The 26354-nt window shown below is 36.4% G+C and overlaps 2 protein-coding genes across 5 annotated transcripts; both read right to left on the minus strand.

Moving 5' to 3' along the window:
* Positions 1-1428: 1428 nt before the first annotated feature.
* On the minus strand, positions 1429-10913 carry LOC139145581 (synergin gamma-like). The gene is made up of 6 exons (XM_070716829.1): positions 9196-10913; positions 8624-8742; positions 8232-8382; positions 6564-6620; positions 6194-6285; positions 1429-5609 (listed from the first exon to the last, which is right to left on the minus strand). The coding sequence occupies exons 1-6, from the start codon at positions 10334-10336 to the stop codon at positions 5367-5369; spliced, it is 1803 nt and encodes a 600-aa protein (XP_070572930.1). The 5' UTR covers positions 10337-10913; the 3' UTR covers positions 1429-5366.
* Positions 10909-25262, minus strand: LOC139145580 (synergin gamma-like). Of its 4 annotated transcripts, XM_070716826.1 has the most exons (13): positions 25222-25250; positions 23842-23901; positions 21868-21896; positions 20960-21177; positions 19941-20050; positions 18611-18867; positions 18108-18335; positions 17323-17454; positions 16787-17027; positions 16205-16427; positions 15440-15674; positions 13121-13465; positions 10909-11414 (listed from the first exon to the last, which is right to left on the minus strand). In XM_070716826.1, the coding sequence occupies exons 1-13, from the start codon at positions 25230-25232 to the stop codon at positions 10909-10911; spliced, it is 2595 nt and encodes an 864-aa protein (XP_070572927.1). In that variant the 5' UTR covers positions 25233-25250. The 4 variants fall into 4 exon arrangements, with proteins under 4 accessions (XP_070572927.1, XP_070572928.1, XP_070572926.1 ...); XM_070716827.1 differs by lacking the exon at positions 23842-23901 and having other exon boundaries at positions 25222-25262; XM_070716825.1 differs by lacking the exon at positions 25222-25250 and having other exon boundaries at positions 23842-24221.
* Positions 25263-26354: the final 1092 nt, after the last annotated feature.

A 26354-nucleotide genomic window follows, 5' to 3' on the forward strand; every position in this document is an offset into this window, starting at 1 on the left:
GATGGGTTTACTCAAGCAAGACTAATTTTAATGGGTTCTAGAACATAAATCATGGTAGTTTCTGTGAATTTTATTGATGTTTCAAAACCATAAAATTTGATTAATTCAAAAATGGATTTCTTTATAAACCAACCAAATATTTCATGTTGTGAACACCATTGCCAGTAGAAATGCAATGATATCAAAGTAAGATTTCAGTGACATCTGGGTTAATTTCTCTCTTGGATGGCAAATCAATTTTATATAATAAATGGAAAAACCTTAGATGCTTCATTTATGGCTCCAAGATCAGAGAAAACTGATCAAAGTTACAATCAGCATTAATCTTCCGTTGCTGGTAGCATGTCAAGAGATGCATCCCTTCTTGAAAATGAAGATGATAAAACATAGTTGTCAACTTTTGTATATTTCAGCCAGCGAATCTATTACAATACAACTGTTGTACTGATAGCATGCTTTCATTCATTCAGTAAAAACAAAATAGAAAAGTAAAGCCACATATCTAATAAAATGATTCAAGATTATTGAAGGCAGTTTTTTTTGGCCTTTCAGATCACACATGATGCATGTACTTTGATCATTATAGAAAATCATAAAAAAACTCCTGGCCAGTATTATTAATGTGATCGCCCTCAAAGTGGTCTTAGAATCTATAAAGGACCAACCTTTGTCTGCTTCAAAAGTTTATGATACATCGCTGTGTACTTGTTTTGGATTAACTGTGACACCAATTTACAGTTTATATACTATAATACAAATAAAAACACATACAGAGACAGGCAGTGACGATGGCATTAGTACCCTACGATGTTCAGTAAGCAGCAAAGTACATAGAGTGAGAGAGGTTGTTGGATGAAATGTTTGCACGAGGTATCTACTTAAATTCACTATTGTTATATGAATTATATATATATATATATATATATATATATATATATATATATATATATATATATATATATATATATATATATATATTATATATATTATAATATATAAATATAATCCATATTTATAAAATCAGAAATTATGCCATCTATTTACGTAAAGCCTTTCATAGACGAGAGAAATGTGTCCCAGTGTCCCCATACTGTCTTAACTTAATAACTTTTGTAACCCTTTTTCTAAGTGAAACACACACGTATACAATTTATAAATTACTTTATTTGCTGGCTTTGTTATATTTTTGTCACTGACCATCTCCTGTTATGTATATTTTTTCACTGAAATGTACCATGGGCTGAGCCCTTGTACTCAAAAATAAATGAACAGAACTGAACTATTGTAACAATGCTGGAAAACAAAGCTTAGGGTGTGTTAAGATTTTGCAGTTGCCTTGTGAGCAAAATTTATTTCTAAATATCTGTGTATCCACAACACTAAACAGTTTCAAAGGCCATGGGCAGTAATTGACACTCACAAAACAGGTAAATATTCATTTCCTTTATTTCATTTCATCCTTTCTCAGTCTCCACAAGTAAGTATATCATGTAATTTAAAACATCATAAAACCATATCAATAAATTAATTCTTTTAATAACTACTTTTTTTTCAACTCATTTAAAACAATAAAATTCAAAAGATACATTTGATAAACACAATGAAAATACAGATAAGCTGATTTAGTGGATGTCAGTAGCAGTGGATGGGTTCTTTCAGATAAATCATTTGACGTATCTTTGCAGTCAGAGTCTGATAAGTATAGTTTGAAACACTGCTGTTACAATGGACATAGGAAGATGAAGAATAAAAAATTTTAATATTTGTGACGGTGAGTAAATGCTTTATGATGGGACCCTTGTCAAACCTTACCATAGATAAACCGTATTCATAAAGTAGCTGAATGAAATCTCTGCTGTACAATCCATATACATTCATGATCATAAGCAAATCCGCAAACATCTTACAGCGATGAATATCACTCTCATTTAAGGTATTATCTGATTGGATCAGAGTTGTTGGCTTGACAATGGAGCAATCAGATTGGTCCATGCATGAAAGGTTTCACACAAATACTAGCCTTAGTGCACATGACCCTGGTCAATTTAGTGACAAATTTTTACATTAACCTCCAAATTCAGCTGTTTTTTACTTTTCAAAGACTGGTCTTGACTCCCTATCTTGCAAAAAAGTTATTGTGTATGTCACAATCACAATGTCACAATCTCTAATGACACATTACGTTAAAATGGAACATTATGTTGTAACATTGACAACTATTGAAAAAGTGGCTAAAAGTCACCATATTGAGAAAATATTCCGGTTAATTGTTGTTGCTTGGATATTAAATAGTTGGTCATCTGTGCGATGTTCTGATGCCAAGCCATGACATGTTCATGTACAGAAGTACCGATAACGTATGGATCAATGATCTATGTATTTAAAAATAAAACATCTGACAACTGAAAACTTGCAATGTCTTTGAGTAAAAGTGTGTAAAAAGAATACTGTAAAAGCATTAATTTTCACTTGGATTCAAACTCTCTGACAGTGCCAGTCAAACAATGAAATCTTTTATTTAGCATTTCACTACGATCACCCTGGTAATCTTTTTGCAAAAAGGGGTCAAAGTACCGGGTAGAACCAAGTGAATAATTATGGCTTTCACATTACTCAAAACAACAATCAAACAAGGTGCGTTTTTGTACAATTGATGATACGAACCATTTGTACTCACAATACACTGCATGGACTGGAAATTTTACAACATAAGATATGTCACCAGGGGTAAACTGGATGCCAAGAAACAAGACCCACATTACATGTCTTAAACTTGAAATGAAGAACTGAATATTGCTATGATAGATAACAGCGCTGAGTTACAGAAATATGCCTCACAGTCAAAAGTCTACTAACTTGAGTCATTGTGGTTATTTTCACAGATTTAAAGTTGTGCAAATAGATTTATTCCTGAAGTTGCATTCACAGTACACATATCAAAGAACTTTACCAGAATCATAAATTTATCACATTCATCATCACAAGTGGGCTGGGAACAAGTTGTATATGTACATGACTGAAACAAGGGGCTTCACTACAGTGCAGTATTTCATCTTATAACTCTTTCATCACATGACCCAAGTGTTTACATTCAAATGTTTGGACTTCAATAAAGGGAAGTATTGGTACAATGAGACAAGTCATATTATTATTTTTGGGAGGATTGACAAGATTGGATTTTGAAGGATAAATTGCTTTTTATTCTGCAGGGTTTTCAGACATATTTCATTTTGATCTTTTCATTATTTTAATGGCCTCAATATTCAAGTTCAATCTAATAATCTGTTTTATAGTAACATTTCGCTGCCAATTACACAATCTCTCAGACAATCTTCCAGTTTCTGTGACAAAAAGACAATTTTTCCTTCGCGCTAACCGCATTTCCATACTGAACACAGTTATATTAAGTAAAACCTCATTTTGATTCAACACCAATGATACTTCAATATTTTTTGTTTAATCTTTTTGACATGGAGCAAAATAATGAACCTGACATAATTTCCATAAACTTCTCTTTGTGCTTGACTAGCAGATATTGCGCACTGTCAATTACTTTTCTAAAATCATTTAACAATGTACATCTAGTTACTAATAGTAAAGTGAAGTAAAAGTTGGGTAGTGTTTGATTGCACAGAGTCCAAATTACAGACAAAAACTGAGTATACATTTTGAAAGCCTAGAGGATCTGATTCACGGGAAAAAATCAGTCAAATTCATTGGCACAAATCTTTCATTCAATCCTTTTGTTGAAGTTGGCCAGAAACACTTTGGAAATGGCTTGGTACAGTTCAAAATCTAACACATGGTTCATAAAATGTACCTGTTCAACAATGAATGAGGTTCCGTTCCCCTTTTCTTTAAGTTCTGTCTTTTGTTGCGTTAGGCTACTGAATGCCAATAGGAAACTTGATACATTTTGTGAAAGTTACAATTTGTTGTAATTTGTCAGACTGTGGAAAGTGGTTTCAACTTTTTAAAGAAACCCATCTTGGAAAGAGCAATCAATATTGCAGAAACTTACGGTACAGTCATGTATCCAGGATAATTTGTGCAGATATTTTGAAATGTGTGTGGGTAAAACCATAGACCCTGTAGGGTCTGTGGTAAAACTGTACTGTGTAAATGTGTTCGAGAATGGTTAGAACTGATGTGAGAAGTGATTTTGTACTACCAAGGGTATTCAGTCCGATGCTGTGTGTCTAATGAAATGTTATACTTGTATGTAATATAGTTTGGGAATGAAGACTGTATTGGTACGTAGTGTTGTGTTCTCAATGCTCTATTCTCATATGATACAGTAATGTGGGTTTCACGTTTGGCTAGAATGTGACAAGCCATCTGGTGAGCATATGTACATAAGCAACAAGTGTGTATGAAAATTTCATGTGTGTACATATATACCTCAGGTCTCATTTTTACATGTATAAATCCATATTATGTACCTAAATCATTATCTTTGTAAAGATATTGATATCCAAAATCTCATGTATATCTGATATATGAATGATGATAATCCACAGTGGAAGTACTTCAATGATTTCCATGAAAGCCTGTAAATGCTTCATCAAAACTTGATATCCTTACACTCCGGGTAATGAAAAACACATTTTTCATTCACAAAGATGACTATCTAGAATACTAATATTGCACAGGAGAGATCTGTTCAGTGAACTCTGTCTAGTCTGATGAAATGGCATACAAATCTTCTAAGAGTCTGATTTTATCAGGCACTCTTGTCCTGTTTCTTTCATTTCTGTTTTTAATTAGATCATACCATGGATGTAATTTACATTTACATCCATGATCATACACACTGAAACAGTGTTTAATGTGACCTGGTCAGCAGCATTATCAATGTACTCTTTCTGTAGCCATGTACCTAGTGTGCTCAAACTTCACAAATATACCTGCCAACACAAAGGTGTTGCTACTGAATAGGTATAGAGAAATGATACATGTCTACAGTGGGATCATACAGTCACCTGTTGATTTGGATTAGCTGTTGTTTTTTGGCTTCAATTGTTTCAGCCTACTCAGGTGAAATGAAACTGGTGAAAGTTACCCAGCCACTTGAACCAATTTGTCTCAGCATAGGGGTGGAAAGGCCATTGTGAGTGATGGCAAACAGGAAAGATTTGCTCTCACACATCTTATTGACTAGTCTGGTAAGCTAGCCAGAGTTTTAATGAACAGACCCAAAAACAGTATCTACATTTTGCAGCTACGTGACTGTCAGCCTTGGTACTGCTAACATGGCATGTAGCTACCGTAAATACCTTTTCAGTGTTGTTTCATGAACACTGTGTATAGTTTCTGTTTACTGATCTTAGCGTCCCTTGTAATCTAGTTTATCACTATGAAATATTTTACAGTAACAATGATGGCAAGGGCAGTGCAGGTAGTATAGAGTCCACTAGATTTACCCAAAGGTTAGCACACATGGAATGGTACTGGCGACCTCCGTATGTCAGCTTGTGACTGTCTACACTGCGGTCAAATGCTTTGCTCCTGGAGTCAACATTGAGAAGACACACGCCACATGCTCTGTCCGCATTGCTTGGGTCAGCCTTGAGTACTGCACCAGAGAATACAAACAAGCTATCGTCAGGCTGAAAACAGAGAAGACGGATACAAAGATTGGTTAAAGATTCCACGTAAAGGGTAAATTTGGCAATTATTAGAAAAGATTCTAGGATAATCATAGCACAGACTTCGATCTTGCAGCCTACACTTGTCAGGCTGATCGTTTGTCCCAACACACTTTAATATTTACCGAAACCACTTGAAATACATTGGTATTTTCGCTCAAATCTCATTAAGTACAATTGAATGTCAAAGACTTCATATTTTGATCTGGTTAAGTGCAATAATGGCTTTATCTAAATTCCTTTTTGTTAGAGCAACCAGCTGACACAAATGATGATGAAGCAGAGTCATTTTCCAGTGCATGACTTGTGTGAAGACATCATATTTCAGTGGATAAATGGATGACCTGAAATTGTCATTGGTACAAGGTTGTGAAAACTTCAACTTTAGACAATGATGTTGGATTGCATTGACCCAGAGCATAGAAATAAGCAGAGTACAGTGTTTGTAAAGGATTGGGTTGCATGTCGCTGTAACTTTGATTTTAACCTGTTAGTATCGTAAGATATTTATGACACAAGATCAAATCGCAAGGGCAGACACTCACCATGAGTGGGCTACCAGCAAGGAATGCTGCTAGATTATTCCATAGGAGGTTGGTGTTTCGAAGCAGATCTAAAAGCTCATCAGTTTCTAGACCTGTGAAGTTGAGATAAAGTTAGTGGTATCACAATACAGTCAAAAGAAAACATTACAGAAATCATGAGGCTGAAATCATGGTGGAAAAATTCACACAGCATCTTCTGTATTATGATGTCATTCATGTTTTGCAACCCTTCTTTGTAGAATAAAGAGTCATTTAAACTCCAAAATTAAAATGCAGTCACAGCGGTCTCCTGAGATTTCAAAACCGCATCTTGGGTTACAGTTTATAAAAGACTGTTTGAATGCATTCTTACTATGGAATTCAACCATACCTGATGCTTTCATTGCTGTCCCAACACGGCAAGACACACGGTAAATCTCTATCAAAGCTGTAAACGACAAGAAATGACAAAATTACAATGCACGCACTGAAAATTTTGGGTGATGCCATGATTTTTTATTTCTTCATGTTTCATCAGGGCCACCTTCAAGAAAACTTAAGCATAAAATGACCGGTAGCTGTTACCGGTACTGTGCTGTCTTGTATAGATAGTCGGGTATCCCTGTAATTTTCTCAAGATGGCTTGGTGACCATACCTATGATAATTTATAGGAGTAATTAAATCACACCACGTACCAGATAAGTCAATGAGGGTCACTCTATACATCTGTGATGATCACATTAAATTGATAAGAACTATTTCATCATCAGCAGTCACTTTGTTGCTCATAAAGACACTCATTCAAATAATTATTGTACAACACATAATAAGTTTGTGTGTTTGCGTTTTCGAGGCTGTTTGAGAGTTCCTCACTAAATTGGCAATGGCAGAAATTACGGATACAAAGTAAACACTTTGGTGAAGAGTTAAGCAGAGCAATCAGAACAACAGACCAAAAAAGTGATTCAAGGGTAGAGATCAATGACATATTATTGAAATCACACTTCAGGAACAACACAAATATTCTCAGGTGACCTAACTTTTCTTAGAGGTAATGGAAAACAATACATCTAGCTATCAAACGCTGACATAAATTTTATTGGTGATGACATGAAAGCTGAAGACTAGTATGCACAAATACATGTTTGGCTCTTAAATGGCTACTGCCCTGGTGTTCTATTTTACAGCCAGCCAGTCTGACTTGACTAGGTAAACGTCTCAATTATCTGTCTTTCTGTCTTGCAAATTACATCAAACTTCAAAGAAGCGACTTGAAACTTATGCAACGGCATATATACATGGTAAAATTTTATGACAATTATATGTTCCATTATCATTTGCACTTCATTAACTTTGATATTTTGTCTAGAAAACAATCCTTCTTTGCAATGACACAGAGAAAATGTAATAATTCTAACATATTAGAGATAATGGTGATGACGACAAGCATATATGAGCAAATGGGATAAACTAGATCACAAATTGAAATTTGCAATACTACTTGGTTTAATAAAAGCAACTGTACAATCATGATGATTGGTGTTTGGATCAGAAATGATCAACACAAAACAGTAACTTTGCAAAGTGGGAAAAACAACTTTCCAAACCATTCAATCAAAGAAACATATATGTTGGCATGATAATCTACACACAATGTAATACTTTATCTCTGTAGATTAAATAAGACTGACGACTTCAGATGTCTGTTTATCTAAGCACACTTTGACTTCAAAAATGGTGAAAAGAAAATGGTTGTACTCGAGAATAAATGGACACAATATATTCCACTGGCTCAGTACACCCATGGGAACATGTGATGGTGGTACAAGCAAACACACGTGTACAAATGTATATGTATTTTGAGGTTGTATATACAGGTATTCTTTGAACATTTGTGGAAGAGGTTGTCTTTGTGCCTGAGCTAAGCATAGCTCTTCCTTTGTCCCAGTACACTGGTTTCAAAGAAACACGTTGAAAATCAGAGCTCTTCAGAGAGAGAAGATCATATATATCAGATAATTAAGAAATGGAAACAGAAAGGATATGGGACTGACTTACCTTGTAAATAACTGGAGCCTTCTTCTGAGCTGATGACTTCTGTACAGACTGAGGAACTGCTAACAGCATTGAATGTTTCATTGGCTTTCCGTAAGGTATTGTAACAGCTCTGTAAACATCGCTGCCATTCATAGGTGTGACGCTCATTATCCTGTGTATACAGCATAGAAATAATGAACATGTTGATACCACTGATCTGGAATTTTTATCACCAGAACACATCACTTTTAAATTATAATTATTTCTGCATAGTAGCTTGTACTTATCGAATGATATTCATGAATTATTTGTTAAGATGAGATGCAGTGGTGAACTGCAATATACACATATTATGAAATATTCATCCTGGGAAAAAACTATCCAAAGAAATCATTACCATTACCATTACTTACCTCAATATCGCCTACAACACCTCCATATCTGTCTCCAAACAGTGGCAATGGTGGGCCAGTGCTGATTGACGGCACTGGTGGCGGTCCTGTGGAAATCACCAAGGCACCACTTCTCTTGTCTGGAACGGACAAACAGAACTCTTGTGTATCAGCAATACATGTCTATATTTGATGAATGTGCATGGTATATAGACATGGAAAATGCACATATTAGTAGTATGTTTTGAAATATTTGTATGGTACTTTGAGGTTGTATATTTTGTAGATGGCAAAATACCCCGAGTCCAGATCATCTCTTCCATATAGCAATGAACTTTCAATACAGAACTGAGTTCAAAATTGAATTTATGGAGCTAAGAAAGAAGAACAAACTGTTTTTCATGCAGATAACAAACACACACCAATCAAATATCAAATGACTATTTCATATGATATGTAAAGAGGCACTCTATCCATTAGAGAAATTTTGATGGTTTGATTTCACATCTGAATTGATGCTGTAAATGTGCATGTTTAAGGATCCAGTATGATTTTTGATGCAGGCTGTTCCTACAAGAGATACATGTACTTACCCAGTGCTTTAGTAGGTTGACTGTCAATGGTGTTGGTGGTAGAATCTGTAGGCGCAGTGTATCCGTAACTATCACCTGCATCCTCATCATCACCACTAGGTGTAGTATCAAAGCTCTTCAAGTCTAAACTGGCAAACGACTCCAGTTTTGGCAGTCCCTTCTTTATTCCAGAACCGTCAAAACCAGACGAGTCTGACTCCTTGGAGTTGATGGAAATGCTATCCGGTGTCTTGCTAGCAACAGAGCTGCTGAAATCACTAAAGTTGTCGTTTGAAATGTTTCCTGGTGGGGAATATCCCGGAGGATTTGGACCCAAATTACCAAACAAGTCATCATCACCTCCAATTTGATATCTGCTCCCACTAGAAAATAAATCCTTTTCCTTTTTTGTCCTGTTATCAAGATTATTCCTAGACTGTGTGGGTAATGAATTGTCTCCTTTGATCAAACCCTTGTTTTCCTGTATTTCAATTTCAGGAGTTGTTGATTTGCCCGGCCTGACTTCCCCAAACATGTTTTTGTCCTCTGGCAATTTTTCACTTGACTGTTCAAGCTCACGAAAGATATTGTATTTATCCTCCAATGCTGCTGTAGCAGGTTTCTGTTCAGTAAGACCCTTGAAAACTCCATACTTGTCACTTGTTTCTTCAGACTTATTAAATTCCAAATTTTCTATCGCTGGAGGGTTTGCTTCACTTGGCCCAGCAAGCTCTTTGAAAGCATCATATTTATCATGGGTTTTACTTTTAGAACTTACATTATCAGCAGTGTTGATATCTGAACTTTTTTCGCTTTCCTGTTCCTGGACACTCTGTACTGGATTAGCCTTGCCCTTGAACTTCTGCCCACCAAACATATCAAAAGATTTTTCAGGTTTGGGTTTGGGTTTGATGGCACTGGTAAACAAGTCATCATCAATATCATGTGAAATTGGAGGCGCACTGTCAAAATCTCCAAACTCATCATCATCAAAGTCTGTCATTGCGGGCGGCTTTCTTCCGAACAAGTCATCTTCATCATCATACGATGAAATCCTCCTAGGGACAAATTTTGTGTTTGTATCACTCTTTTTCGTAGGCTGTTTAGTCTCTGAGTCAGCTGTTTCCTCTGTTCTATCAGAGTCAAAAAATCCACCTGCCATTCCCCCTCTGTACTGTGTTTCCTCTTCGTCTATGTTTTGGAGGTTGCTTTCAATTGTGGAATGCTTACCGCCTTGTTGAAAGTCGGAAAATTCATCTTCTGCACTTTCTGCTTGTTGCCCGAGATGTGCTGTACTGGCAAAAAGTTGGGTTGCAGATACGTTTGAGGGTTGCTGTTTGCCAAAGTCTGCAAACTGATCATGTGAAGTGGATGAGCTCTGCTGGAAGTCAGAGAAACTATCACCTCCAGCATTTTTGAAATCCGCAAATTCGTCCTGATTGTCTGACGTTTTGAAGTCAGCAAACTCGTCCTGGTCATTTGACTGTTTGAAATCAGCAAATTTGTCCTGGTCATTTGATTTTTTAAAATCAGCAAATTCATCTTGCTCATCTGACTTTTTGAAATCAGCAAATTCATTTACAGACTCAGTATCTTGTACATCCAATGACAAGCTACGAAGCGCCGCATACTTGTCTTCTTCATCAAACTTAAACAGATCTTCTGAAGTTTCTTTCGGTTGCTCAGCTGTCTGAAAGTCAGCAAATTCCTCATCCTGTTGACTGACAGGTGTTGCTATGGGGAACTTGGCTTGGAATGTCGGTGGTGCAGAAATCTTTGAAGGCTCACGCAAACCGAAAACTGCTGGCCAGAGCTTGAAGCTTGCTGAAAATCTGCAAATTCGTCATCCTCACTATCCCGCACAGGGCCAAATTTGGATGGGGTCAAACCAGGTGCCCTTACTGGTGGAAGATTACCTTCCAAACTTTGTTTGCTTGATTGCCTACTGCTGTACTTCCTGTGTTCAAACGTTGGTGACTCCCTTGATAGTTTTAGCGCTTTACCTCCAAGGATACCTGGGTACCGTATTGAACTTGGTGAGGATGACCCACTCGTCGGCAGATCGGGAAAGACGTCTGGCTGTCCAACACGAGGAAATCCGGGAAATTCTGGGTCAGTATTCTGACTGCTTGATGTTTGCGATGATGCTCGTGAACTGGACATGCTGCTGCTAGAGCTGCTATCACCTGATTTGAAATCTGCATACTCATCCTCACTAGACAATGGGGGATACATGCAGCCTGCAATGGGATTTCAAAATAAACTTTGAAAAAATTTCAAGTCAAATAGTACATGAATTATATCTATAAGTCTGCACAAGGTGAGGTTGATCATTTATACAGAAAGAAACTTACTGTAATGCATGAAAGAGTATAGCAAATCATTAATGAGACTGACTGTTAAAAATATGGTAAAGCCCTAAACTATATTTTTAAGCTGATAGTAGCATCTGCTTATATCAAGAGATGAGTCAAAGAAACATTCTTGCAACTGCCCTTTCCCTGACTGATCAAAAAAAAAAATACATAAGAAGTATAATACTACCTACCAAAGTGTTGGAAAATACAAAATGATTGTCTGTTAGAATTTCCATTCATTTGAACTGAACAAGATTTCATGGAATAGCAACTGTTCTTTCTTTGGAAAGGTATACATTCCAAAAGACATGCATGAAATACCGATACTACACATCTACCAAAAGTGATCCAAAAAATATACAAAGAAGTGCTGATAGCATAATTACACCACAACAAAAATATACATCGATCTTATCACACAAGTCATTCACACACAATAGCTTGTCTCAATCACCCTATAAAATGCACATACCACTGGTCTCATTTTGCCAATAGACGACAGATTAATTTTTTCTGCTGCTGCGATTGAGTTCTCTCTCTTACTGGAAGTGTTTCAATTTCAGTTTGACAGAAACTAATTTCTCAAATTTTGACACACAATGAAAAAAATCAATACAGTGTTGTATATCCCTGTCCATATTTGGGGCTTTCTCTGACAGTCATTTTTCAAAACCAGAGAGAATCTAGAGCAGTATACTCTGTATCTGTCTTTTGTTCTGTGTTCATTACTTGGAAGAAGATCAGTGATTGGGGTATAAAGCAAGTAGCAGCCAAGTTTCAACTTGTAGTAGAGTTGCAATGCATGATCTGTTTATAGCATATTTCCTGATATAAATCAACAGTGTGCCCTCAAACACTTCTTATATGCAAATGACTCTCACAGAAATTCAGAATTATTTCTTCTGCAAATTCAAGAGAAAAAATAGAGTTTTGAGTCAGTATTACTATTAGGGCTTAGTGACAATTAATTATCAATGGCATTGTTTAGTAAGGAGATTGCTCAATCTCAAACATGACACATACTACAGAATCACACAGAAACAGTAAAATGACTTGAACAGACCTATGTCTACCCAACAAGTTTCCATTTGACCTAGTATTTTCTGCAACAAATATTACTGATGGTACTACAGTTTCCAAAGTTCACATCAAATTTGTTAGGCTCTGAATGAGAGCAAGGGTTGCAGCAATCACCTAATCCACAATAGTTTGTAATGGCTTCTTGACATATACACTTTTAATGCATCCAAGAACAGTAACTATCATATACTGTTCTGAGATGAAATTTGAAAACCTAACAAAGAGTACTTTTGAATAATATCCTGGAGGTTGAAGGTTGAAAGGTGAACAGGTAGAGGTGAACAAATAGAATGAATTAATAACTCTACAGGTTGAGGGCTTGTTATGGACATCAAATCGAAAAAAATGTGCAGATTTTGGTATCACACGTTAGGACTAGGAGGTTAGATACGATAACTTGTTAGGTAGGTCGTAGGTCAACACAATGGGTCACAGGTCGACTTATTAGGTCAAAGATCAAACATGACAAAAAAAGAAATGTATTTGATGAAAGGAAACATGCAACAGACCTGACGGAATAGAGTTATTGGAACATGTATCTTGATCTGAAGCTGTGTGAAATGCTGAAAACCTATCGTCCAACATGTCCATGCCACCTGCAGAGCCTATACTGCTAGCAGAATGGGCGGGGGATGGAGTTGCTATGTCCTCCGGAATGTCCGCCGCAGCAGCCGGAAAAGAGTACTGAGAAGGTGGAGCGGGAGGTGGTGGAGGGGGAGGAGGTAGGAGAATGAGACCGGATGATGATGGCGGTGGTAATGGTTTTGGTAGAAGTTGAGGTTGAGACTGAGGTTGAGGTGGTGGTGGTTGGGGCAGTGATCTTGCTAGGCTTGGCTCTGCAGTGGTTGTGAGACCTGTAATTTACCAAATTAGCACTACATTGAGATGGTGTTGGACAATGGTGACGTGCATGCACTCTTGGACTAGTATGTCATTTCACACAATTTCACTGTGAGTTGGTCTTAGTTAGGTGTTTGTCTTGTAATTTTTTTCTCAGTATATTGTTACAGAACACAGATCATGAAATATGGGAAAACACTGGCAGCAGATGACAATATGAAAAAATTCATTCACATCTGGAAAGGATTGTTTATGAACAGGTTTTGAGGTTAAGGCCGGGGAAATAACAATCTTCAGCAAATACATTGCTTTGATAAACTAGCCTTCACTATTTTCACATTTCTTCTATTGAAAGGTTCTGAAGAAGTTTTGTACATTTTAAAATGAAGGAAGGAGGTAAATTCATTGTCCTCAAAAACTATGGAAGAAAACAGTGATCTGAAGTAATTGAGAAAGTATAAAACAGTGTTTCTGGTGAAAGAGAGTTACAACTTTACAGGTGTTTAAATGTCAACGTGGTTCAGATTTCCAAGATTCTAAATACTTGAAAACAACTTGTTGAATGGGTGTGTATGTGCAAAAGCCAAAACCAATTCATCCGGTTGGTTTTTGTGATATCAGCAAAACACTGTTCCATTACTTTGATCTTTAGTCTAAGTTACAGAACATACAGAGTGTTTGTAAAGAAGGTAATTTTGACATGCATTTAATGCAGGAGATAAATGGAGATGAGACACAGTACTCAGCCTAGAGCTACGTGATTGATTAAAACCAATGTATGTGACAAGGTGATTGGCTAAAACCAATGTTTTTAAAATGGCAATTGTTCAGACCAATGAAAACAGAGCTCCACCACAGAGACAATGCAATGCAATCTATGACTGAATCTACTATCACACAAACATGCAGCGGCCTACATCACAAACACACTGACACAAAACTTTTTGCCTTTCTTCAAAATACCATACATCAAAAGCACACAACACTAACATGCACAGTACGTTTTGTATTCAGCTTATGTCACTTTGCACTCTGATGTGGCAGAGCCTATTCTGGTGTCAACATAAAACAATGAAATAACTTTCATGCATACCTTGCATTATGCAACAAACACCAATAAATGAAAATCATCAAAAAACAGAAGAAATTACCGGTACTAATCCTGTATAGAATTACACTTAAAATCAAGCAGCCAAGACTACATCAAAATACATGATAACAGTATGCAGCACTTTTTAAGCAGATAAAACACTAATAAAAAAATGCAAATCTCTTGTAAACAATAAAATAATTGTGTATCTGTGCTGCTAATTTAATGCACATTCCGTAATACATTACATCCAATTAATAATACTGGTATGTCCCCCACCTGATACGGATGAAAGAAAGTCCCATGAAACAACCTTCTCAAGTTGGCAACATAATTCCTGCTGCTATCTGGCTGAGGCATATAATATTACTGTAAAATTCCTAACTTCAGCCACATCCAAATTGCGAGCCATACCCCAATTTAGAAACAATGTCCTACATCAGTTTTTTTCGTAATTTGCACTTTTCTACAATTTTCTTACATATGATATCTATTCTCCCTAACAACACTGCATATGTATTTGGGCTAAATTAAATTTGCAGATGTTGATCCGAAATTTTCAGTTGTTTCAAAATTTTCAGTTGTTTCAAAATCTAAGTAAATGAAAACTGCAAGGTTGTTTGACTGCAATGATTTATTGGGGTACTATGAAGACAACAAGGTTGGGCCTTAAAGACCAGGGACTTGATCCCTGGGATCAAGTTTGTTTTAGAATGTAAGAGGATTATGAAGGTGTCATAGCCTTTTGTTTTCCATTGAAATTGTAATCTTGAAGGTAAATTTCATGGCAAGACAATCTGATACCTGACACAGGCCTTTAATTATTTACACAGCCAACGTATGGGTTGAAATGCAATCGACTTACATGGGCCTGTATTAAAGCTACATCATGTCATACCTGTAGCCTGTGGTTGTGGTGGAGCTTCTTGGAATGGAGCGAAGTCATCATCCGCAGCTGGAGGTGCCTCCATTGGGGTGACGGCAGTCGGTGTTGCTGGCGTTACTGTACCACTGGACGATGGTACACTGACAGGTGTGTTGGGACTGGCAGTCCCAGGTGGTGTCAGTGTTGGTGCTGGTGGGTGTGGCATGTTGTACAGAGCTTCTATTGTCAGATTCTGGGTCTGACCACTCTGAAATGCATGAATCAGTTTGAAAATGAAAGTAAACAATATCATGTCATAAAAAGACCAACATTTTCACAGAAATATAAAACAGTACACTAATTTGAGCTACTATAGCTACTTGATTAAATTGTAAATGAAGTATGCATTTTGAGATAAAACAATAGTTTATCTATTATTGACATTAGTTTAAACAATTCGACAAAAATATTATCAGAATGCAATGAGTAAGAGTATGAGACTCATGGGATGCCTTCAGAAAAAGGATAATTTTTCCAAATGAACACAGAAATTTTGATAAAAACAGTAAGGAATTGCACACTTTTGCACCAGTTAAACCAAAACCTATTTTGGGTAAAACGCCATCTTTTGCTTTGAACAGGCCAGAAAGCCTGGAAAGGTCATTTGTTTTAAAAGAGTGAACAAGGAAAGGCTAAATTCTACTCATCAGACAATATAAACCAGCTCACTTATCCCAACAGTATTATAGTCTTGATTCTACACCACATAGTTAGACATGTAATTTAACCATCTCATACCTGTGCAATTGCTATTAGAGCTAACGACATGTACATTTCATCTTTGGTGAGAACCCCTGGAGTTGTCCTATTACACAAACCCCATACGTGACCCAACACAGCCCTGTCTAACCCTGATAACACTAGAATAGGGTACAGCAGTTCTGTGTCAATTACACCATTCCTAATTGTGGCTTCCAAGACATGTCTGTACACCATGGGAAGATTGGCTTCATTCCGGCACCTGGGAACATTATCAAAAACATGATAGGAAATAGACAATTGAAGATTTTATGATATGATGTAATGGATTGCTGCCTACTTAAAATATCCTTTACAGTGCAGCTGTAGTAGTTTTTTGGTTATGTGAGTGCGTCTTTCATTAAAATAATGTTTCAATCCCATATGGCAGAAATATTTCATCACAGAGAAATTTTGAACTTTATAATTTGTCATTACTTTTTGGGATAGCTGCAGAAGAGACTTTTTGGGATAGCTGCAGAAGAGACTGAACGCGAACACTTCCTTGTTCAGTACATTTTGTTCACAGAACATCACAGCAAACTGGTACAGAAAACCATTCAACTTGGCAAAACCACTTACCAAGCAGGAGGAGTGTAAGTTGATGGACTGCCTTGACCACTAGATGACAGTGCTGCTGGTGATGGTGGGGTGATCTGACCCTGCATGGCAGCTGGCCCGGTGGTGTTCACACTCAGAGGTAGTGTGTTTTGTGCCGCTGGGGTTGGGGCTTCTTCCGGTGGTTGGGGCGGTGCTGGTGTAGGAACGATAAACATGTCGGACAAGTCTTCGGTGTTGTCCCATTTCCTGGCTTTTGAGCTTTCTGTACCACAAAAAATATTTACATCACTCAGCTGTCATAACAGAAATCAACTGAAGCTGCTAACCACTTTAAATTGTCTCTATACTCTGGTACCCTTTTGTTTCTTTAATGTTGCAACCGTAGTGATACACTTCAACAACACCGTGATGATTTCAACTAATTTTCTACAAAACAAACAGCGACTGGAAATTTTATCTTGTAATGGAAAACATTATCTTGTTCATCAAAGAAAAGGACCTGTTGTGTTGAGCAGATGTTTCCCTATGTGAAGAGACTTGATGGTGATGCTTCTTACCTGAAAATGCTGTAGTCTGTGTCTTTGTTTGACCTTGTGTGTCTTTTAATGCTGTCTTCTGTTTGAAGGTTTTCTTAGCTTTCTGGGGAGCTGACATGTCCGTGATGGACTCCAACATCAAGGATTCTAGATCTGAACAAACGGAAAAAATAAACTAGCAGACTTTGTAAATTATTGAGCATTTAAAGTATTTGAAGAATATGGTATCAAAGATCTTTGTTTTCAGACATACAGTCCTGACTTGAGCAACCTTAAGAACAGAAATATGGAGCCTGAAACAAGCCAACGCACATGTTTTGTCTTGTATCCAAAAGATCAAGCACACTGTCTATTGGCATGAGATGAAGTGTATCATATCTGTCCCTCGTAAATGAAACCTAAATTTTCAAAATTTCTGAATTTGAGCAATCTTGGCAAAATTATGTATGCATACAGTATTTGTCTGAACATTAAGCCCAACGAGTGTGTATGGCCCTCCTCTACTTTTTTGTGTGATTTTGGAAAATACCATACATCCATGTATACGTCCCTTCCTTGATCAATTTCTATTTGACACAAATGGATTTTTGAAAGTCATTGACAGTTTTAGACGTGCTTAAAAATCAAGCACAAGTTAAGCATATCTGGCAGAAAACATCACGTTTCTCCATCAGAAGCCCCTCCCCTAGCATAACTGCCATTTTATGTTATCAAACTAGCGGCTAATAATTCAATCCCAAACTAGTTTTTTGAATAATGAACATATTTTCATATTCTTTAAATAGACTCGTAAACTAAAGTGCTACCTTGTTTTTCTTCCACTTTTGGGCTTGGTTGACTGGCAGGAGTTGGCAAAGGTACTTGTGTAGTGTCTGTAGATATGTTTGTATGTCCTGCTGACGGTGCAGGTGCTGATTGAAACACTGACATTGCTGTGTTCTGGCTGGATGTAGCAGTGGGGCCTGCCATGAAGTCTCCGAAACCATCGTCATCTGCCTGTGGTGTCGCTGCTGATGCTGTGGGTGTCGGCATTTCTGAAATTTTCAGATGCAAATTGAAAATTAATGTGACTTGTTCATCAATATTCACTCAATAGCCTCTATACAAACACTGTATGATCCATAAATGCTTATTTGCTATTCAAATAAATGATCTGAAATACAAGAATATGCATTTTTGTTAATGACTTTCTGTTATAAGATTTGAATAGTAAATACTTATTTATGCACTATGCATAAAATGAAAACTATTATTATGTCATGCTGCAAGCATTACCTGCTTTTTTGTAAATTAGAAATATCAAACTTACCTTGTTTAGATGGCACAGAACTTTTGCTGGCATTCATGGATGGACCAGACATAGTCTTTTTGTTTTTACCACTTCCAAACATACCCATCATATTTTCTAAAGATGAGAGATTACTTGTCCCCCAACCACCAACACTGCCTTGTTGACTCAGAGCTTTCAGTTTCAGCTGCTGTTCATGGAAGTACATTTCCTTTTTACGTTTCTCAAATTCCTTTTTCTGTTCCTCCGTCATGTTCTGTGGCTGCATCTGTATGGGCCTGCCATTCAAGGGAGTATAATCAGGAGTTAATCGCTTGCTGCTTGCCACTTCATAGCTTTTAGAGGGCTGATTCAGCATCTCATGATAAAGCTACAGCATAACCACAAATGCATGGACATTAAAATGACAAAGACAGTTTTCAATTTGTTATTCAATCTTCATATTCCATGTCGATAAAGCATTTTTGTCTTTCACACAAAACATTTTCATGAAACTTTTACCATCATATTGTGCTACAAAATGCTTGAAAAGTGATTAAAAAGTGAAACAGAAGAATATCTGCAAGTATGCTATCAATTAGTGTCACGCACTTGAAAGCCAGTAAGGCTACTTGAATAAAAGGACATCGCTAAGAAAGCTATTTGAAAGATAAGGGAAAAATATTCATTACGACAGCTTTAGTGAGAGCATGGACAGTGCAGGAACTGTACCATCTATGGTTAGCGCACTAAAAACAGTCATGGAAAACTGCTATTTGAAAATTGAAGAACAATCACTACAGTCTTTAGCAGTGTCACAAGGCTATATAAGTTGACTGCTACATTATCCAGTAAGAAATAATTTCTCACTAGCACATCCCCATCATTACGCATTATCTGATAGACTATAGACATGGAAGGTTCATGATACTCCTACATATATGTGAATATACATGTAAATAAAAAGTTCTCAGTCAACGACGAGTACGTATACATCCATCCATCCTCACACGTGTACTGATGTAACAGATGGCAGTATTAATTTGTTCAGATCAGCATACGATACATATATATATAGACATGTGTGCATACACAATATTAATTGACACAGCATATGGTATCTACAGGTACTAACTTTCTATTCTAGTAAATGTATCGATTATACACCAAGGTTGACAGTAAGTCATGTTTCCGATGATGATCATTACACATTACCTATTGTCTAATTTTGTTCTGCAGCTTGGCATAATAAGGGGGAAAGCGGCAAACACGTAAACTAATGAAAATTTTCTAAACTGAATGCCACAAAAATGAAAATCGTCATTTTTTGGGTAAATAGTGTATTCAGGGTTAAATTTAGTTTAAAACTTACATTTGATTCATTGGTATGTTGAAGTTTTGTTGACCATACGGTGCCACCTGGGAGTATGGAGGTGGCTGAAATTGTGGCATTGGCTGATTTGGTTGCTGTATGTAATAACCCTGTGAGAGAAAGAAATCATTGTTAGCAAGAAGTCAGCAATCCTAAGCTTCATTGATACCATGCAGTCACTTTCTTCCAAGACTTTACGGTTCACATTTGCATATTGAGGTTAGCAGGAGCCAAATTTCAATAATTTTATATTTCAAATTGGTTTCCATAAGAGACATTTCATTGGATATTTCAGAAATGTGCATACCAGTGTCTATGTTTGTATTGTAAAATTGTACCATACACATAACCTTCAGCTTTAACTTAAGTGTGATTTTGGAATATTTTGGAACAGGAATTCAACAAAAACTTGGCTCTTAGGGGATTAACATTCTCTTGTTTGCAGTCCTTACAAATGAATCACGGCCTGGTAAAAACTGTTTGTGTTTGGAAGCCATTCAATAATATCACCAACTTTAGACTGACGTATAGCAGCTCAGAAGGTGGTATATGTAGCCAATTGGCTGTTTTGAAATGATTCATTGGTGTGAATGATAAGCTAACAAATTCAGTACAACCTTCCAAGACACTGCACATCAGAGATACACGCTTCCTACTTGACAGCACTGTGGTTTGACCAAATTGAAGTTGATTAAAATAAAAAGAGTTCAAAATAAAAGGAAATGTGCAAGAGATTCAATACATCAGAGTTTTCAGCTACAAAGCTGATGATTAATTTCTCAAAAACAAACTGGATGAGAAAGGTTTGGCCTAACAATACATATAACACATTTTACAGATTATTAAAGCAGGCGTTAGATGGCAAGAAAGGTAAAAGTATGCACTATTTGAAAGGGTAAACTGTTCAGCCAAGCTGTTTCTCAGTGAAATCAAAAATTTCACCTTTTTTACAAATTATTTGCACCACATGTGGTGAAAATTATAAATGCAGTCTTGAACATTCTGTATGCATGACTTACCTGTGGTGGCATTTGACCTGGTTGCATTTGACCAGGCATCATTTGCTGTTGATTGAAGCCAGTAGGTTGTTGTTGCATCGGCATTGGCATTGACATCATGCCACTAGGGGGCGCCATCATCATGTTGCCCTGTGGTGACATTCCTGGCCTTGGCTGCTGAGCATAGACATTGCCAGCAGACATCATTGGATGCCGACCATGGCCAACAACATTAACACCTGTGGAAAGAAATTTTATGTATCAAAAGATGGTATCATCATGGAAATCGATGTGAGTTTTATTCCTTGATTGACATTAAAATACAGGAAAGTTTAAGTGGTGAAGGTAATGTAAGAATACTTTTTTTACCAAGACTGCAATGAAAATCATTATACCTTGAAAAGGCTTGACAAGAAATTCAAAACAAAAAATGTAATTGCACTTCAGTACTCAGTAAGTCATACAAACAGTGCAAGGTTGATGAAAGCTGTTGAAAATACAATGAATACTTAAATACATTATTGGGAATTATATTATAGCTTTGTCAATACCAGTGAATTTTATAACATCATCCCCCAGATTATTACCGATAATGAAACCAATTATCCAGTATTGTGGCCCCAGATGCTTTCTACATCTTGCATTGCCAAAACTAAAATAATAGCAATCATGTACCTTTCCCAGGCCATAATGAACACAATCAAACTTCTCAATCCATAATCATACTTAGGTTTGCCTCGTGCATTATGTCGTATAAAGTTTGCTTTCATCCGTTGTGGGCTGGGAGGGGGTACATTATTCCTTGAGTAACAGTTAATATGATCAATCACTTGGCCTTCTTTGGCTACTTAAACCATTCCCTTCCCTAAAGTTGTGGCACCTACTTTACCCTTTATTTATAAACAAGTCAAAAATGAGATATAACTTACCAGGCTGGCCTGGTCCTGACATTGGCGGCCTGAAAACATAATAAATGGAGTTGAAAATGTTTGTGTACAATTACAGATTCTGGCTTCATTTTAACATACAATAATGCTGCACTTAATCATGTTTGTTACATTACAAAAGCAGGTGATAACTGTGAGCGACTCTGAAGGCAAAGTGTATGTGTATGGATACATTGATTCACAGAGTCTGTTTGATTTGGAAAGATTGTAGTTCACTAGAAATGACAGGTGTAAATGGTGCGTCCTACAGTGAGGCTAGCACACTGAGTGGCAGAAGTTTACCAGAAAATCTTTGCTTAGTCAAAGTAAATCTTTGTTTAGTCATAGTGCTTACAATTGGATCATATTTGCCATATACAGATGAAAATGTGTCCAGAAAGTGGCAAACTGGTCCCTTCTAAAAACTTGTGAGAAGGAAGATAAATTACCATTTATTTAGTCATGAAAAGCGTGGAATTGTAAGAATTGTACAAAATAGTGCTCATATATTATTACAAGGCTGAAGAATCACTATTATTGCATGATACTAAAGGAAAAGGCAGGAAAATGGTATGTATTTAATCAAGTTAAAAGTTGAGAGAAATTTATATCAGACAGCTAGTCTTAATAATGGGCATTTTACTTTACTGCTACACTAGGAAATGATCTTTCATTTTAAATTACATATGAGAGATAAAATCTTACTACGCTGCAGATCTAAACTCCTGGTGCTTGCAATATTTGTTGTTGACATTGTGTGTTTTCCTTTAAAAGTTTCATCATGATCATAAATTTGTTTCATGATAAAACTGATATTAGTGATATATGAAATGTGCCTTTGAAGTGCTCCTACAATCTGGAGTTCTCTGAGCATTATCAATGTCATGCATTACTGTTAATATCCTCAGCCACCGACAAAAGGATCACACAATTTTTCTGTAACAACTGTATTATAATGTGAGAATAAGAGCATACAGCGGCTTTGCCAGATAACAACGCAATTGATGTTCTCTATAGTGAAAGCTGTTAGCCTCATGACATTTATAACTTTGGCATTGAATGAAAGGAAAAATACTACGAGAGCTAAATGAAACAGATGTTTTACTATTTTTGACTCTATTAGTTTTGGTTCTATTTTTAAAGACAGAACATCATCTGTATCAATTTCAATGTCGATCATCGCTGATATCAATTTTGGACTTTGTCAAAGTTCCCTGTTTCAAACTACAATTAACACATACGAAAGGAATATCACTTCTGATACTGAATAATGTGAATTTTTTCTTGATTGCATTTGTGACCTATATTAAAACTAAACGCATGTCATATTGGAAAAGGCTGTGGTGAATAGTCAATGCTATCAAACTTTACATCTATAAATAATGATGAAATACATAATTCAACTTCACAAATTTCAATTAGAGCATCATGACCAAAAATGAATTATCAATGGGATAGTTGATTAAACATCTTAAAAATGTGGCTTTTAGGAGGTATGACCTGCTTAATGTGACAAATTTAGCTCTGCTAAAGCTGAGAACTTTTAGCAGTACTCAAAATCTACTATCCAATAATTCATTTCCAGTCAATGATAGCAGAAGGTATGGCAAAGAACCTCTAGCCAGTGAAAAGTGAAAAGGGAACCACAAAGATATGTATTTGACATTCTGAGATTTATAAAGTATATATGATAGGATTGAATTCTAGAATTGGCATGTGAAGAAGATAGTACTGGAATATCTAATGACTGTGGAAGTTTACAACTTAATGCAAAATTAATGAATCTGTCTTAATTTGAACTTATTGCACAGCAGCTCTCATATGTTAACATCTTTGGTGAACAACAAAAAATGTTGTCCATTTTTTTCTGAGATATTACAAAAGAATGTAAAGCACTGATACACACAGTGGTGATTATGATATGCTGTGTTTTATTCTGAAGAGAGGTGACACACTCCACATGTGGCAAGTTCCTACCTCCCTCGGTGGAAGGTGTACCGATCTTGACGATACGGACTCCGTCTTCCTCTGTCAAGACTGCTTGTTGAAAAACGGTATGAAATTTTACCAAACCATTCTAAATTCAAGTCATTGACTTCACTAAAACACTCCTGACATGAGCATTTCGTTATCATTATTTCATGCATATTATTATCAATACACTGTTAGAATGTATGACCCACTGTATTCAAAAGTTTAGCCTGGTTTAAGCTGGGTTAATTTTAATAGGTTTCAGTTGCCATGGAACTATTATGATAGTGTTTCTTAAACAATATCGTAATAGCTCCACAGTAACTGCAAAACTTTATTTAAACACTTGGAATTGTATAGTGCAGATTCTATATATGATCACTATCAATAAGACAAAGGCTATCTCATATGCTTGCTAATAATAGTTTAAGAATTTTCAAAGAGCAGACATTTTGGAAGCACAAAATTTTGGATTCAAGATTCCACAGAGTTTTCTATGAATGTTATGACAGCATCTGCATCTCTAGATGTGAGATCAGAACCTCTTCTACTGCCTGATGAACTGCCCCCTTCTTTCTATTACCTCACTTGAGAAACACAACAGCACTCCTGTGTATAACCACATTGTCTAATCACGACCAAAGAAGCTGTGGCCTAATTTTGCTAGAGGATGGCTTTATTTCTGAATCAGGCTTTCTTTTCATATTCTTTACGACTATCAATATGTAAGAATAAGTGGTCCATGCAGAAAAGATGAGTGATTGGTTATTGCAAGACATTCCTTAACCCCTTGATTACTTTGAATATTTTATCATCTGACAAGTGTTTGATTGCTAAGAGTTGTTACTATTATAAATCCGGTATTGGTTAAGGTGTTATCATATTACTGTTACTTTTAAACAATGGTCCTTATTACGGTGAATGAAATAATTGGCCTACAATGTCGGACATCCTCTATTACTGGGCAACAACTATTTGACATGTATTTGATGTTCATTGAGATAATATTTCCGTTTGGAAAGCGGTCGGTCAAGGTAGAACGGTGTTCGGTCAAAAGTGGCCTGTTTAAATTGCGCATGACTGACAATACCAACTAACAAATGAAAATGGATCGAATAGAAAACAAGTAACCGAACACATGACGCCATTTATCGAGTCATTGCCGTTAACGTGGACGAACTACTGACTCGGTAAACAGCAAGCACCCGCTCCGTCGTGGCAGTTGCTGACACGCCCTTGCTGTCAAATGGCAAATTACACATTAATTTGACCTGGGTAATATTTTTGCCGGTGTATCTTTAGTATCATTCATAGTACAGGTAAAAACTAAGGAAAATTTTCGACAAATCACTCAAAATGTTCAAAAATCGGCGAAAGACTACTTACCTGTACGCCATATTGATGTGTGGTTTGTTTGTTCGTTTATTCATTTCACCAATGGGGAAAGCAACAGAAATCCAGAAATGACTCACATCCTGGGTATCACGTGCACAATGTCAACTTGTTCACAGTGCCATTTGAGCATGCATTTCTTGGCTGATGGATCAGCCCCAATTGTACAATTTATGAATGACCGTATTACATGTAAAAACTGATTGTTCTGATGTACTGAAACTTTGGTGTTTAAAAAAGCACGGCTGCGAAGTAGGCCTAATAACAGCAATTCCTACATAAGCTTACCGGTGTGATCCCGCAAAGCAAGTGCGATAAAAAAGGTGTTTTTTTCCCTTTCGTATTGCATTCGTGATACACATGCGAACTGAATTCTACCGCGTTACGGTACATGTTGTCTATAAAATTACACTTTCATCATAGGGGATAAGGCGTTAATAGTTGTCGCAAAATTGTCAATAATTTAATAGATTTATAATTATAAATATGCCTACCATTGATAAGCTTAAAACTTTAATATTTTTCTCTCAGTATTTTTTCGGTCACTTTTCTGCTGACAGAGTACGCATGCGCATATTTCACTGACGGATGGAAGTACTGCACCATAAAAGGAATATTTACATTAATGTAAAATGTTTTACTATGCGTTTCTTCCTATACTGTGTGAATCCCGAAAATTTTAAAAAATTAAGTACCGCACTGAATAGTTTTTATGCCAAATTCACGCAGTTGTACTATGATTATGAATATTCTTGATAAAAATAATATTTCTGTCGTTATTGTATGCTTACAAACGAAACAAACTGCAATGGAATCCTTAAAATCAGTATTTTGGATTCGATTTAAGTCAGAAGAGAAATTAAACCCAACAAATCTACACCTTTCAGATTATTATGATGCACACGACAGGACCTCTTCTCTTTTATGAAAGTGTATTTCTATGAATATTCTACAGTGTGTTGTCTCTCCAATAAACAAGTAAAGACATGTGTACAATGGCTTAATTTCCTGTGGTAATACTTGCATACCACACCAGATATCTGAAATACATAACCTGTAAAAGGTATGGACTCAAACTTCTTTTATGCCTCACAAAGTTGGAAAGTACTGAGCACTCAAAAGTATAT

This window comes from Ptychodera flava, chromosome 12, assembly GCF_041260155.1.
Source record: "Ptychodera flava strain L36383 chromosome 12, AS_Pfla_20210202, whole genome shotgun sequence".
In the NCBI taxonomy this organism is placed as follows: Eukaryota; Metazoa; Hemichordata; class Enteropneusta; family Ptychoderidae; genus Ptychodera; species Ptychodera flava.

Excerpts from the sequence above, each read along its gene's own strand:
- LOC139145581 (XM_070716829.1), bottom strand. The coding sequence starts at position 10,336 with ATGGCAGGTGGATTTTTTGACTCTGATAGAACAGAGGAAACAGCTGAC. Across the intron at positions 8,743-9,195 it reads TCAACCTACTAAAGCACTGG|ACAAGAGAAGTGGTGCCTTG; the intron begins GTAAGTACATGT and ends TGTCCGTTCCAG. Across the intron at positions 8,383-8,623 it reads GTGTTGTAGGCGATATTGAG|GATAATGAGCGTCACACCTA; the intron begins GTAAGTAATGGT and ends CTGTATACACAG.
- LOC139145580 (XM_070716825.1), bottom strand. The coding sequence starts at position 24,011 with ATGCATGAAATAATGATAACGAAATGCTCATGTCAGGAGTGTTTTAGT. Across the intron at positions 20,051-20,959 it reads CAGGTCAAATGCCACCACAG|GGTTATTACATACAGCAACC; the intron begins GTAAGTCATGCA and ends TTTCTCTCACAG. Across the intron at positions 18,336-18,610 it reads TTCTGTGCCATCTAAACAAG|AAATGCCGACACCCACAGCA; the intron begins GTAAGTTTGATA and ends TGAAAATTTCAG.